This window comes from Apteryx rowi, unplaced genomic scaffold (assembly GCF_003343035.1).
Source record: "Apteryx rowi isolate R43461 unplaced genomic scaffold, aptRow1 scaffold_100, whole genome shotgun sequence".
Classification (NCBI taxonomy): domain Eukaryota; kingdom Metazoa; phylum Chordata; class Aves; order Apterygiformes; family Apterygidae; genus Apteryx; species Apteryx rowi.
Window position 1 is genome coordinate 833,043 of NW_020447198.1, and position 15,892 is coordinate 848,934.

The 15,892-nt window shown below is 40.8% G+C and overlaps 1 protein-coding gene across 3 annotated transcripts in view; it reads left to right on the forward strand.

Moving 5' to 3' along the window:
• The window catches only part of RGL1 (ral guanine nucleotide dissociation stimulator like 1), a 90,564-nt gene that overhangs the window by 10,908 nt on the left and 63,764 nt on the right, over positions 1-15,892 (forward strand). Inside the window, exons 1-2 of one of the 3 annotated variants that reach the window (XM_026063093.1) lie at positions 7-127; positions 1,087-1,197. The exons of 1 other annotated variant lie outside the window; for it this stretch is intronic. In XM_026063093.1, the coding sequence (XP_025918878.1) occupies positions 101-127; positions 1,087-1,197 (138 nt within the window). In that variant the 5' untranslated portion in view covers positions 7-100. Of the gene's footprint in view, positions 1-6; positions 128-1,086; positions 1,198-15,892 lie in introns of those variants that run through there. One more of the 3 variants, XM_026063103.1, reaches the window with a different exon arrangement.

The following is a 15,892-nucleotide window of genomic DNA, read 5'->3' on the forward strand; positions in this document are numbered from 1 at the left end:
GCGGCCGCTGACAGGGCGGAGCGGAGCGGCGCGGCGCGGCCGGCGGTGGCGCCCAGCGGCAGCGGCATGCCCCGTCGAGGCGCCCGGCACGGAGCTGAGAATGAAATTGCTGTGGAAAGCTAAAATGGTAACGGGGCCCCCTTCCCGCCGGGGGGCCGGGGTCAGGCGGGGCTGCGCGCCGGGCGCCTCTCTGGAAGCGGTTGCGGGCTGCCGGCCCCGCGCTCTTCTTTGCTTCTGAACGATGCCCGAGTTGCGCGTGGGAGTGTGCCTGGGGCAGGGTGCGAGTGAGCGGCGTGGGGAAGATGAAGAAGGCGCTTCGGAGGAGGAAGTTAGCCGAGTCCCTCCGGATAAATTCCGATTTATGTTTTCTGACTCGGTTGCAGCGGCTTGCCTGCTTTTGTACGGTTAAGAATAATAACTTGGGGAGCGAGGAGTCATTTTGGCACATGTTCAGTTATAGTTTGGAAGATGCTGCGCTTTTTTCCTCCCCTGTTTAATATTTGCAAGTTTTATAGCCTCGACTCTGTGCAAAGTTTTTGTAGCTAGAAATAATAGACTTTGAAAAAGCAAACCACAAGTTCTTTAGATCCCTCCTGTCAAAAGAAACGAAGAGTTGCTGTATTTTAAACGCTTGCTACCTTCAAAGTTGAAAGACTGTCTGCCTAAGTAATTCAACAGTTTTAAAAGTGCAATTCCTTCCATAAATGAAAGGCCAAAGAGATTAATTGCTTTAGAAAAAAGGGGAGGGGGAGGGAGAGGGAAGACAGACTGCTAATCAAAACCAAACTATTTCCTTAGAAAAGACTTTATACAACTATTTAAAATATGTGCTTGTCTAGGAAAAATAGCTAAATGGAAAGTCAGGGTATCTTGATACCACAGGAAAGGCTGGCTTGCCAAGAGTATCTCCAGAGTTCCCTCAATCTAAAAGTATCGCTTTGATTGTTGTGTTTACTTTGTGCAGCCCATCTTCTGCGCTGTGCTCTGCATGAAGCAGTAGTGCGCCTGGTATAGATTGTGGTTAGCAGAAGAGGGGAAAAAGTTCCTTTTTCTCTCTTTTTTTTTTTTTTCTTCATTCCCTGGCAGAGCTCAATTCAGGACTGGGGTGAAGAGGTAGAAGAGGGAGCTGTTTACCATGTCACCCTTAAAAGAGTGCAGATTCAGCAGGCTGCCAACAAAGGAGCAAGATGGCTAGGGGTAAGTAAAGCTGGCACAGCGGCATTTTGGAAGACTGCTCCTGGACTTTGGAGCCTGCTCTGGGGAGCTGAATTCCACAGGAATAGTTATGATATTAACTTTTAGCACTGACTGGTTTCACCATTAAAAAGAAAAAAACTGAATTTGCCTGTGTCATGTGAAAGAACTCTCTTCTTGTGTTAACTCTTTCTCTCTTGCTGATAGGCGTAGCAAGGATTTGACTGATTGTGGTGATACTTAATGCAGAAATAAGGATCTTAGATTTGTGACCTGATCCAAAAGTTGAGTATTTACCAGTTATTTCAGATCGGGCTGCGGCTCATCTCTGCTGCTAGGAATCTGTCTCAGGCGGCTCAAAAAAACAGTCATGGTATTTTGCCTAATGAGGATTTCTCCAAAGTTAGTGGAAAATTCCTCAAAACTTAAGCAAATATAGATTTGGGCCTTATCTCCTTATTGCTTTCTCAGCCAGATGTGGCGTTTGTCTTCCCTTTTAATTGCCTGCACTTCTGCAAGAAGTGTTGCTGAATGCTGTTTTTCAAAGCATGAATGCTTTAGTGGTGAATGCAGTAAGCTTTAACACACATGCACTTAATTTGGCATGCTGCTAAGTGCCTTCACCTTTGTCAGGCTAGGTCCGCAGCTGATATAAAAAGTCCTCACTTCACTGAAATCAGTGGAGCTGTGGCAGTTTGAGCCATATCTTCAGGAGGTGGCTATAGCTTTGGTGTTATTTTGTTATGTTTATAAATTTTCTTCAGGATCAAAGGCAACAATAGGAGAGCTTGGTTTAATGCAGTATCCAGGTCAGTATTTTAAAGACCCTTAGAACTACCCTGAGATTTATATCAAATAGATTTCTTGTTAAGTTCCATGACATAAAGCGGTACAGCAGTGCTGAAACCACAGTCAAGAAAGATAAGCAAATTTTGTCCTGCTTACAGATAGTGCTTAGAATTTCCCCTTTCCATATTTCCAAGAAGTACACAGAGTTCTAATCAGAACAGATAATTTCAAATCTGCTTCCTTTGATGAGTGGCAGATTTCCCATCTCTGCCTCCTGTTTATAGCAGGATTGGGGGAAAAATATTAGAATGTATTTTTGAGCTCCTGTAAATTTCCCAGATGGTGGTTTTTGTAAGAGGTGGAGATCATTTTGAATGAGCCTGTTTCCTATAAATATAGTTTAGAAAAAGTGGAATTTTTTCCTGTTTCAGCTGTGGTTGTTCCTTGTTTGTAGAATGAGTTTGCTAGGTCTTGATCATGTTCTGAAGGGAAGAGTTTGTGTGTGTTCCTGAGATCATCACCACAGCTGATAGTGCTGATCTTAACAAGGATAAAGGATTGTGAGGTCCTGGACATGACTTTTGGCTTTTTTTTATGGCTAGCAGTAGCTTTTCCAGGTCAGAATCAAGCTGTATTTGTGGGGAAGGAGTCTGTGTGTCAGAAGTGTGCACCTGTTCTGTGCATAAATTGGTGGCTTCAGCTTCCAGGCTGGCGTCTTTCATGAGCAATAATCTCATGCATGTTACTTAAAAATATTTGTAAACCTATAGGCTTTTTGGTCCTCTTAAGCACTTTAGAACATAAAATATTTTAAGCTCTTTTTGTGGTCTTGTTTTATTAATGGCTTTACTGTGGTTCTAAAGTCAATAAATAGCCTGTAATCCAGAACATTATTTATGAATAGGCACCCCACCAGCAGTTTTGCCCTGAAAAGCAGAATTGTGTGTCTCATAATTGTCCTCAGGTGACTTCTGTTCTTTTTTTTTTCCTTCTTCTTCTTTTTTTTTTTTTTTTTTTAAGTCTGGAACTGATAGGGTTTTATGGTGTTAATGTTTTTGAATGCTTTGAAATTCATAGTGCTGCATTAAAAAAATGTTGGATTTAATCAGTGTTGGTCTTGCTTTTTTTCTTGATGCTGCTCTAAGTCATGCTTGGATTGAAGATTCAAGATCAAATTAAGAGTATGAGAATAATGCATTTATACCAGCAGATATTGAGCCTTAATTTAAACAAATATAGTAACTCTGTTACTGATTACATTTGTAATTTACTCTCTTAAAAAAAAAAAAAAAAAGGCTTTCAATATCTGGATGTTTGAGAACTGTCAGTTTGTATCCTATAAAGGTGCAGTTAGCAGTATGACCTTCTTAGAGGAGTTGAGTTTCTCATGGTTTATTGCAGCAGGTCAAGTTCCTTGTGACTTGAAAAGCTGAAGTCCTTTTAAAACAAAAAGCCTTGATGTTGTGTGTGGATATTAAATAGTGTGGCATTTTTCAGCAGTGGTGGTTTGATCTGGTGATCTCAGAATGGATAGTTTTTAGTGGTGCTGCATGTGTAAATTACTTTGCAAACTTTTCAGTTAAAAAGCATTAGATTGTAAATTTGATGTGTCTGAGAGCTGCAGATTTAACTGAAAATTTCCTACAACTTGTGTTAAAGGGAATATATTTATTTATTTCAAGTATGTTGGGATTTATTACAAATTCATTTAACTACTGAAAAGTTTGAAGTCTTGCAAAATTAAATTCTTGTGTGGTGAGGGTACCTGTAAGTAAATGAACTTAGATTTTCTATGTTTCAAGAAGTCTCATAAACTTTTTTTTTAAAGAAAGTTCTCCACCCTAACAAAGCAGTGAGGGTTCCTGAAGGATAGGCTGTGTTATGAGAGAGTGGTCTGTTTAAAAGCCAATCATAGGATTACAGTTTAAGCACTGTAAAAACTGGCCTATTTAAATATGGAAATATAGTTGTTGTGTTTCAAACTTCTATAATTAAAAAAACAAACAAACAGGCTATGACTTAAGCAATCATCAGGAGTTTCGGACCTTTCAAAAGTGTGAAGGTTGTGTATAAGCACCAAATTTCTCTGCTTTAAATTTAACATTAGACGTGAAAGGATGCCTAGTGACTGTTTTTGTCTGTTAAACTTGGTTTTAAATATATAGTGAAGCTTAAGACTTTAGGCCCTACAGTGTTACAGAAGATTAAAAGCCTTAGTAGCAGCCTGTTGCTGTGATAGATGCTGCACAAAAGCACTGTCCTGACCAGAAAGTACTTACAGACTGAACATCAAATGAGACTTGTCTATATGCATGTGTTGCCTCTTCTGAGGGCTGACATTGGAGGCAGTGGTATCAGTTTAGCAGAAGCTAACTCTCAAGTTGACTTTTCTCAAGCTATTTGTAAGCATCAAGGAAATGGAGAGTTTTAGGAAAATTTTCAAAGCCAAATGTTACTTCTGGAGATAATTGGAGAGAATCCCTCCCAAGCGTGACAGGTTCAACAAGAGAAGACATGAAGCTGTTTATTTGACAACGCCTTCATGTTTGAAAACGTGAGTGGGCATTGACATCTCTAGGATAGACCATTCAATGGTGGGAGGCAGGATCTTGAGAGAGATGGCAAGGAGCCTGAGAACAAGCTGTGAAGGCCATGGAAACTGAGCTATATGGCCGATCTCTGTTGTGATAGAGAAGGATGGGAAGGAGAGACTTGAACAGATGGATGGCATGGTCAAAGCAGAGGATAAGAGATACTTTCTGCAGCAGCATTTTGAATAGGGTTGCATCAGGCTAGAGTAAAAGACACATCAGTAGGTGGAGTAGAAGTTGTGAGAATGCAGCAAAGAATTTTAATGATGTGGCTAGAAAGGGAAGGTTGTATTTTGAAACTATTATACAGAAAGAACCTGAAAAATGCGATGCAGCTTACCTCTGAGGATGTAAGGAGAACCTGTAGGGAAGCTGGCACCCCATGTGCCAAATAGGATGGTGTGATTGTCCATGAAGAAAAGGCAACAAAGTAGAAGAAGCCGGTGAAAAGTTTAAAAGTTCTGTGGTGTTTTTTCTTCTTGAACTGACAGCTGGCTATCCATGAAATGAGGCTGAGAAACAGGCTGAGCCTTACTGTAGTCAGAGGTAGATAAGAACCATCAAACAGTGTCTGTGAAAGTAGATTAGCCACTGAGTGCCTGAATTTCTGTCAGCATTATGCCAACTGTGTATGAATGGAATTGGAAGAGATGAACTCCAGTTGGCGACTGATCGTTCAGTAAACTGAAAGAGGAAAGAAAATGAAGCAGGTGGAGAGGTAAGTGGTGAGATAGGTGGAATTTTTAAAAGAGGAGAGACCAAAAGGTATTTTTACTGGGAGGGGAGAGTGGGAATATAGGAAGTAAAAGGTATAAGAGAAAGAGATAAGAGAGATGTTAGGAAGTGGAATGGAATCTATTAAGCAAGTGAAGGGATCAAGAAGAAGAGCAAAGGCAAGAAACTTCTGTGATTGTCATAAGATAGGAACAAGAGAATTGTACAAGAGGTCCTTTGCAGAGAGAGGAATGAAGCCTGGAAAAATGGAGATTTTGAGGAGCTGGGTTTGAAGTTGTGGAATAAGATTAATTAAAACACTGGAATTGTTTAACTGTGGAGTGGGTAAAATTGAAGGAAGAGGGGAAGGAACCCCCCCCCCAACATTTCTCATAAAGGTAAATTGGCTTGGTTGTTGGGTTTCTGCCAGATTCCCCATGGATCAAGTGCATGCATGTAGTGAAGATGCACCAGGGCTAGGGGTTAACAGAATGGAACTTGTAGTGACTGAAAGAGGAAAAAAAAATTAAGGGTGTAGGGCAGTATGCCAGAAATAAAATGAATGACTACATAAATAGCAAAGAAAGAAGAGACAGAGTAGTTTACGACCACCTTGACTGATGAACGTTTTTGGCAGCTGGCAGAATTGAACCTAGGTGGTAGGTATTATTGCCAGATGATTCCTTCATCAAGTAACTGACTGATCCAATGAGAGATTGGATCATTCAGTTCCAATATCCAGATAAGAGATGCTGTCTAGTGAGGTTTACCTTAAATGAGTTTTCGGAAGATGATTCAATTGAACAGAAAGGTAAATAAAGTAGGGCTGCAAGTTGATTATTTTTTACAATGGTGCCCTTAGAAACTAAGGGAAATAGTTGAAGTCATGTAAAGTAGGAAGTTCAAGCAGTTGAATATGAGAGTTTGGAAGTTTGAGTCTCAAAATTGCAAGCACTACCTTGACTTTTAGTTTAAGCTGGGAGGGGAGAAAACTTTTGGAGAAGGAGGGGGGAATTTTCTTTTCTTTCTGTTTAGGAATTAGATTTTGAGAAATAGAGAAAAGCTGTTGTCAGTAGAGAAAGCTTTATCTTAAGGGTTAAAATAAGAGTTGCCAGAAGTCAAGCCTTGCAAAGCAAATGAAAGCAAACAGTCAAAGGTTTGTCAGCCATATAAGAACAACAGCAAAATAGAAAGGGCAGCTTCACAGAGTGAGATAGGGATTAAAGTTAGTCCAGATATAAGCAAAAAATTATTTTTTTTTCTGTAAATTTTGTTTTCTGTAAGGATGACAAAGGTTCATGTGGAGGTTGATGGTAATGATGACACATGAGGCTTTGACACATCTTTGAGTTTTATCTTTGCTTAATAGCTTGATGTGCCCAGACTGGGAGCTGGATAGTTTCCACCCCTGAGCTACCTAAGAGCTGGTGTATGAAATGACAGTCCAGTGGCAAGGAGTTCTAGTACATCTGCCAAGTCAGAAATGACGTATGACTGGAGGATGGCAAATATGGTCCCTGTTTTAGGGGAGGAGAGGGAGGTGTTGTGATAGGGAGGTGTGATCCAGGTAGGTTGAAGGTATTAGTCTCACTAATAAGATAACTGATTTTTCTGGATTCTAAAAAGGCGGTGGGTTTCACCTCTTTAGGTTTCTTTTAAAATTTACTATTGAAGTCTCTTGAAAAAAATCAGTCTCTGGAGAGACTGAGGACTTAAAAGGTAGGTAAAGGACCTGTTGAAGAAGAGCTGTTGCCACTCAAGCTGAAAGAGAAACTGCTGGGCTAAAGACAGGTGCCTGCTGTAATTCTACATGGGTTGCTCCTGAGGCTAAACTGCTGTAATATGTTATTAAGGTCATTAACATAAAAGCAGGAGTTTGCTGACAAAATCTGATGATCTGGTGGAGGAAGGGAGTATCTGGAGGATGGACATATCCTACGGTCAACATTCAGAATTGGTATAACAGAAATGGGATGAAATTAAGTAGCACAGAATGCAAAGACACGTTTGTAAATTAATGAAAATAATTTCTGCTGTTGGCTGATATTTTTGACCTTTCTTGTCCCTTCCAGCTTTGGGTGTGTTAATCAATCATAGGATATGTGAGCCACCAGCATGATGTGAAGTGAAAAAGGCAAATGTGATGCTCAAATGTTTTAGATTATTGCTGGTACAGATGGGAAGCATGAATCCCACCATACAGTGGATTACAGTGTGTAGTTCTGGTCAGTCATTTCAAGAAGGTTGATTTAAACTGGAAGGGTGTCAGAAGAGGACTTCTAGGATCGTCAAGAAAATGATGAACATGCCTGATAATAGTCTGAAGACTATAGCTTGATTAGCTTAGCAAAATGAAGACTTAGGGAGTATATGATTAATTCCTATAAAAAAAAATCATGAAGTAAGCACAAGGAAGGTGAAAGAACCGTTCATGCTAAAAGAACGGGTATAAATCGTCATAAATTAGAAGAAAGTGTCAAATGATCAGAGCAATGAGATAGTGGAGTGGCACTTCAGCAAGAGTGAAGGAAGCAAAGAACCTGACAGCATCAACAGTGGAGGTGCTTCAGTTGGTGAAAAGGATTGTAAAGTAATTTCCTTTGGTAGCAGACTGCAGCATCTTCCAGTTGTATGTTTCTAAGTCAAATGGAAATGTAAGAGCAGGAAAGTGCTCAGCTAAGGAGAAGGTTGGGGTAGGTCATCAATATGGAAATTGCATTTTTGGAGGGAAAAGTGTGGGAGTTTGTGACAAGGGAAAAAGAACCAGCTGTATAGTTAGAGAGGCAAGCTGATTGTGAAGAGCTGGTTGTGTGTTAGGTATGTAAAGATAGAGATGAAGATGAGAGGGGAGTCCACTCAGAGAAGAGAGAGTGCCGAGTGGGAAAATTTGGAAGAAGCAGCTTTGTGTTAAAAGTTGCTCTTGGTCTTATCCAGGCTGGTGAAGAAGAGGTGTAGCCACAGGGCTTAATTAAAGGTGGACAGGTCTCAGAGCCTGGTGCTGGAGAGACAGCAATGTGAAGAGAAGGTTGCTGATGACTCATGTGAATTTAGGTTTAAAGTAGATCTTCTAGAGCCAGTGAAAGATGGGCAGGTGGGAGTGAGGGGCTTCTTATTGACATGGTGGGGAGGGTAGGAGGTGACAGCAGTGAGGACGGAGGGTGGATGGAGTGTGTACCTTGTTTGGTCGAATGTTTGACTTTGCATTGGTAAGAGCAATGTGGAGAAGTGGATGCAGAAGAGTAGTAGAGAGAGGTGTTAGACTATAATGGTGTGGACTTGGAGAAGGGGGAACAATGATGTAAAAAGAAAAGATATACTGCTGCAAAAAAAGTGGTGAAAGGCATGGGTGAGGTTTGGGCAGATGCACAAGAAGATTACAGAGTGAAAAGCAAGCAGAGTTTTCAAAACGCTGTGAAGTTGCTTTGTGGACCTCCCCCTTAGCCAGCCAGAGTGCTTTATCTCACCCTTCCAGGGGTTAGGGAGGGGTGGGTGAGTGGTGTCCAGCACTCGAGGAATCTGAGGGGAAGCAGGAAGGAATGAGTCTTTGAGACTGGAGAGGCTCCCTAGGGCTTGCAAATACCTCTCCTAACAGAATACTTGGCCTTACCCTGCGAGGAGTGAGGAAGAGACCCGCGCTCTGCCTCCGAACGGAAAGCTTTTATCAGGGCAGGTTATAGGAAGTGCAGCCAGGAATGGGAGTGCTCCTAAGCCTCTATACAGTGGAATAGCCATATAAAGCCTGTCTCTCCACATCTTAAATGATAGCTAAGCTTTGGGAGAGTCATCAAGTCTCAAGTTTCTTGCTCTACAGATGGATGGTTGCTCTTTGTGTCTTAGATATCCAGATAACAGTGAAATAATCTGCTCCCTCATGGCCAGTGCTGTCTGACTCAGTTAGCCATTGTTACATTTGTAGAGCAAATTTTAAACACATGKTTTTTTTTTTTTTGCTTTGTTTTTGGCCCCAGCTAAACTTTTGGCCCTTGCATTTGCTCTGTCAGAGGTTGGTTCAAAATATTATTTGTCTCAAGGTATCTTTGATGCTATGACATTGGGCATATAGCTGAACACGCTCCTTGGAAACTGTAACATGTTAATGAGTTGCTGTAAAAGATACTTTAATGATAGATATGGTGCCTTTCAGTTTTGCCCCTTTCAGATTTTTTTTTTAAACACTGATAGTATTTGATTACATTTTCTGAGAATCCTGTGTGTTGTTTCAAAACTGAATTGGGAATAATTGTCTTGCACTACAAGATGAGTATGACCACATGTTTGGCTTCTAAACGCTTGTGCAGTCACATACATTGGCAGAAAGCTTGTGCTGGAGAGTTCAGTCAGAAAAAGCACTATAGAAACTTCAGTCTAACTAATCCATGTCCCGTTTTAGGGTATAACTTCTTTGGTGACTTGAAAAAAATCTCAGAAAGTAAGTTTTTCTTTTTAGTTAAATTTTTTCTTTCCAGCAGTGGCCTGCTAAATATGGGTTGAGATTTAAATGGTGCCTGGAACCATCAACAGGAACATCCAGAGTCTCAGATTTTCTCTGAACTGTGCTCCTGTTCTCCCATGTGCCTTTCTGAGCCAGCTCTGTGTTTTTCTTATTCGGATGTTCTTGTCAGGTGTAGCTTCCCATGCAGTCAGGAGGCAAGGACTTTGCTGATCTTTGTCCTTGTTGCAGCTTGCTGTTTTGTCTCTGATTTATACTGTATGTTCATCCCTTTTGGCTAAATAAGACCCTCTGAAATCAGATTTCTGCAGCTTGTCCTTGCTGCCCAGACCAAGGCAGGGTGTATGTTTGGCAAAGGCAGAAAAATGGATCCCAAGGAACTGATAGGCAATATCCTTACAGCAACCTGGTTGCACCACTGTCTGCTAAGGAAAATATTTCCCCTATGTACTCTTCTCTGAGGAACTATCTTGGAGAAGAAAAGAAGATGGGGAAGACTGTGCTGCCATTGATTTTGCGTAGTGGAAGATGCCTCTTAACCGTTGAAGACCCACGGAAAAGTTATATAGGACATTTCAGAGAAAACTGAACAGTTTTTCCTATGGACAGGTATATAGTGATCAAAAGAAAGTCTTGGAATATCATTGAGCTTGAATTGCTGTTGTGGGTAGGCTCTTTCTCCTTGCCTTTTCCTTCAGTTGTGGCCATCGTTGTACCATGGCCCTTAGTAATAACTTTTTGGGGTATATTTTTCTTCTTTCCAGTTCAGGCACACATCTCTGCTCCAGGGGTCTTCCAAGTAGCACTCCTACGTGCAGTTATAAGCTTGGTAATACAGGCTGTGTATGGGATAGACACTTAAAAATGAAACCTGAGTTTGGTATGAGTTTTAAAATGGAAGCCTCAAAAATTACTGTCTTTACTTTCCCAGTCCCAGCTACAAAGTGCATAATTAGAAGGGTAGCTAGCTTTATAGCACAGTATCATGCTCTCATTTGAGCTTAAAATCTTGCATTCCAAACTGTCAAAGCCTGGCAGGATTGCAGTGCTTTAATCTTGCAGTGTTATTAACGCTGAGTGAGGCCATAGGATACTCCTGTGAGGCCACGCAGAACTCGGGAGAGAGACGCAGGAAGCCTCCCTTCCTGTAGGACTGTGCAGAGGCATCTCCTGCTAATGATCATTGTGTTGTGTAGAATAGCAAGAAGGAAGGGAGGCCTCAGAATAGAAAATGTTGCTCTGGACTGCGCTGTTAGTATGCTTTTAAATTATCCAGTTTTTGCACTGATTGCATGTGACTGCAGTTTGGAAATCTTACAGCCAGACTACTTAGGAAAACTTATTTTGGCATACTTTCAGTTAACCTGTGACCTGTAGGAATATAACAACACCCTGTACTATAATTGATCTCCACTGGGAATTTGTCTGATAGCCAGTGTGCCAGTCTATCTAAATGATGCTTCTCCCTTAATTATATTAACTGTCTTGTTGCTGACATCATAGAATTTTATCTTGCTTGTTTTTTCAAGAAGGAATGACAGGAGTAACAATAAATTGGCTTACTATAAAAGAAAGTGGCATTTTCTTTCTAAATGCTATAAGATCTAGGTCACTTGTTGGGTTAAAGAAGTGTTGGCAAGGAATGTGGCTATGTGTCATCGGAAAGCCTGGGAGAAACAGCGTACGAGCTGGACTGAGATGCTGTAAAGAGAATAGCACTGGAGAAACCATTAGTTTTACAGTTTTGGTTTTGATGTTTTCATTTAAGAAACAGGCTGAAGCATTGCAAGCGTGTTAGTCACGCTTTAATTTAAATTTAGCCTTGGTAAAGCTAATTAAAAATATGTTTAGTGACAGTGTGTAAGTGCACGCTTTGAACTTGTATCTTTTACTATTCCTGTGGAAATCTATTTTCTAAATATATAGCTTCCTGTAACAGCATTGTAAGGGTACAGCTGTGTGAAGAAATTGTCACAGAACAAGCAGCTGGTGGCCTAGCCCCTTGAAGAAAACGGGGTAAGCTGCCTTGCGTGGAAGGAGTAAATGAATGCTAACTCGGTGTAAATCACATTCTCACTTTTCTTTTTGTGGCCAGTATGTAGTATCTTGCAAACCAGAGAAAAATTATGCCTGATGTCTTATCACCCCTGGTAAGATAGTATCAGAGTTTGTAGAACATTGTCTTTATGCACAAGACACACTTTTTTTATTTATTTTTTTTAATACCAGAAAAACGGAATGTCCCACTTGCGTTTGAAACACTGTATCCTTTGGGGATCGTTCAGTCAGCAGCACTGCTCCTCTTGTCTGGTGAAAGTAGACCAGGCTGATAGACCATTTTTAAAACACTGGAATAGTATTTGGATAGGTTTTATTTGCAGACTTTTCTATATCTCATAGTATTTTAACACATATACATCTCGAGCTCCTAAAGGGCTGAGCAGTTGAGCAGTAGTTACCTCCAGGGACTTGTTGCCATCGTTTGCCCCTGCAGTCTCCCAGAACTTCTTTTGCCCCTGACTCTCAAAAAATGCAGTCTCTTTTCATGTTCAGTAACCATACAAGCTCTTGAGATGTGACTTAACAGATTTTTGTAGGTGCTGTACCTGCATGTAGGATTATATTTAGGGTCGAACTATAAAGTCTGTGGTCCATTTTTACAGCTTTTGGAATAAGACTTTTACTGCAGTGTGTGAGAGTTTAGTAAAGTCTGTAAAGTTTTAGAAGACATTCAGTGAGAAATTCTGTTTTGGACAAAGAAGACAATTTACTGTTTATGGAAATCACTCTACTTTGGACCAGAATGAATTCACATTAGTGACTGAATACAGCTGCTTTGTAGCTCGGTTCAGCACTCTGCCACCAATAATTTAGGGACTGAAGGAAAGTAAAAACATGTCCAATTGAAATGATAGTGATCTTGCATTCTGACCAGCATCTTTCATCCAAATGGCTTTCAAAGCATGGCCACAGGTTTTCACCAGACAGGCTGTGTGAAGTATGTTGTAGTGTAAGGTAGTACAAATGTTTTATAAGCATGCATTTGGGTGGGGCTCATAACTTGGCAGCAGTGTTATAACCTGGGGTTTGGAATAGTTCCACTTTGGGAGGTGGGAAAAAGAGGAGACAAATATTTCTAGGACAATAAGACTTTAAAACAGTTATTTTTTTGAGGTTGCTGGAGAGTTTAAAGTGTTGGAAAAAGTTGTGGAGAAGATGGATTAGCTGTGAAAGGTGCATGATGGTATTTATTTTGTGGCTTCGTAGTGTTATCACATGGATGTCTTCTCCACATGTGGCATATATGCAGAAAGGAGCAGCTGGTTAACAAGGCACGGCAACACACTGAAACAGTTCAGGACAGGAAGTGAATTAACTGGAACCACCTGGGGAGAAGTTCTGGACTTGTGCGAGTTCAATCTCCTGTGGAAATACTTGCTCTCTGTGCAACAGCAGTTGTGAAGACAATCTCGACTGTTATAGTGGTCATGGGAGGAATGGAGCGAAGCTTAGAAAATACTATTGAAGAGGTTGCAGTAGCACCTCACTTCTTGATTCTTGTTAGATCATCTCAAAAAAAAAAAAAAAAAAAAGGGGGGGGGGAACTAGAAAAGGGCTCCATGAATGGGAAGGATTTGCAGGCGTTAGGAGACGCTGAAAAGATGATGATTGTGAAATCTAGGTCTTGATGCAGCGAGGGCTGATGCAGCTTTAACGATAAGCACATTTGTTAAATGTTTAAAGGATTGCGGCTTGATACTGGCAATGAATGGGAGGGAATAGCAGTGGTATTTAAAGCAGTGAGTGGAGTAGAGATGCTTTGTCTCCAGGGAGTGTTCAGTGGTACTGAAAAGCAGTGCACTTAGTGAGGGGAAAAAAGAAATGTGTTTTATATTGCACGTGATTAACCTAAAGGACTCACTGCTACAAGTAGTTGGGTAGTTGAGCTTAGAAGAATATAGAAAAGATTAGACATTTATATAAATAATGAGAATAACCACATTAATACTATGTGAGATTTAAAATACATGGCATGTAACATTTGTGATTTAGGTGCAACACAGACTTCCTGCAGTTAAGAGTCTTTTCCTGTAGACTGGTTATTCTGTCTGTTCTGGAAATGTCTTCACCTTCCTGTGTAGCATCTGGCTGTTGTCAGAGGGAAAAACCTCTAGTTTAGTCTAAAATGACTATTATTATGGGTTGCTTCTTAGGAAGTTCTGTTTTCAGTTTGTTTGCAACAAATATTTAATGAAGCAGAATAAAATTGGATCCAGGCAGTCATGAAAAGGATCATGAGAGCTATAATGTGCAGAAGATGTCAGGGCCATATTGCGACATAATCTAGGGGTTTGTTGTGGGCCTGTTTTTTGGCTGTTCTGGAACTTCATTCTGGTCAAGGAGAATTTTGGGTGCTCAGATCCTGCTTTTTTTTTTGTGTGTGTGTGTGTGTGTGTGTGTGTGTTAAACAAAAGTCTGCGTCCATGCTGTTTTAGACTCTGAATATAGGAATCGTGTGGGTTGCCCTTTGCTTTACCCCATTCAACTTCATAATAGCCTTCTTAAAAATAAGGCAGCCAGAACAGAATATAGTACTCTACATGTGGTCTCATCAGAGCTTTTATGCAGTGAAAGAATAATGTCCTTTGACTCTGTTCAGTACCCTTTATTTATACTTTGCAGAATTGTTTGCTTTTTGTTGCCGCTTCTAAGCGTTGTGCTGAAAGATTTAATGTTCTGCCTACTCTATCCCTTCAGATCTTTTCTCTGATCTGTGTGCCACAGTGTGACCTTTGAGGGTAGTACTTTCAACAGACTTTTTTGCTAGCCTCTTACATTTCTCTCCGTTTGGTTGCATAAGCCATCTGTTGCCCATCGGAACATAGGTGCCCTTTGCCTTTGACAGCTTTGGCAACCAAAATGAAACTTTGGCAGCCTCCACCTTAGGTGTGAAGCTTTCTGCCATTTTGTATGGTAGCAGTCATCCACCTCTTGCTCTATCAGGCTACAGGGTTACAGTCTGATGGAGTTTTGGGTGTTTTTGCTTGTTTGTTTGCACCAATATCAATTTATATCTAGGTGTTTGCCATCATCTCTGTGTAGCTCAGCCCTACACCAGTGCAGAAGTCATTGCGTGCTTCAGACACAAGTGCAGTTTACAGTTGTGTACCCATAACTGCCACTTCTCCACTTCCCTCCCATGACTTAAAGTGAAATCTTCACTAAGGATAAACTGGTTGCTGCATATTATACTGAGCACATGAATTAGTTATGTATTATATATGTAAGCCCTGTCGTATCAATTTAAGGACAATCCTGATACTGTATTTAGAAAGCTACTGCAAGTCAGGAGTCCTGCGCTCAGTTTTCATTTGCTAATGACTCTCACTGTAATTTGAACTGACTAATTTATCTCTTGGGGTTTTAATTTTCTCCCCTGTAATATACTTATTCATTTTGAGATCTGGTGATCCTGTCTAGTGCAGAGGCAAACTACTGTGCTTTATTATCACTGTATAGTATTCAAACCTATGAGAGAGAAAGCTGTTATACTGTGCTGGAGACTTGAGAAAAGTTCTGCACCAGAGCAACGATCCTCCTGATATGCCCTGGACTCTGTTGTACATTCTTTTCTTTTGAAATTTTGGAGAGAAATACACTCTGCCTCATACAGGTGCAAGCTTGACTCTTCCAGTCTCTTTTGTGAAGAGCAAGATTATTGACCGAGACACCAGTTTTTCCCTCTTTCTAAAACCTTCCAGCTATAGCCCCACAGTGTGCCGAGCACCATGCAGAGGAGTGTCTCTCCCAGGCAGTGAGCTGCTGTCTCAGCACTTGGGGTGACTCCAAGTGCTGGCTTGGTTCTTGAAGCCGCAGCCTATGGACTACACCTAGCAATGCAACCACTGAGCCACAGTGACACTAATAAGGTGTAGGCATTTAAACTGCTTTCTCTGAGTGATCCTGTTATTAGATTCTGTTCTTTCTATTTTCCTCTTACATTCTTCCCACCTTTTAATTCTGGAAGCAGTTTAACTCTAAAAGATTATTTTCTTTTCCCCTCCTACCACCTCAGTTGCTTTTTACAGCTGCCTTATAAAGTTTCAGACTTTTTTCCAGTCAATAGCTGTTTCTTCCTTTCTTGGAAATTCAT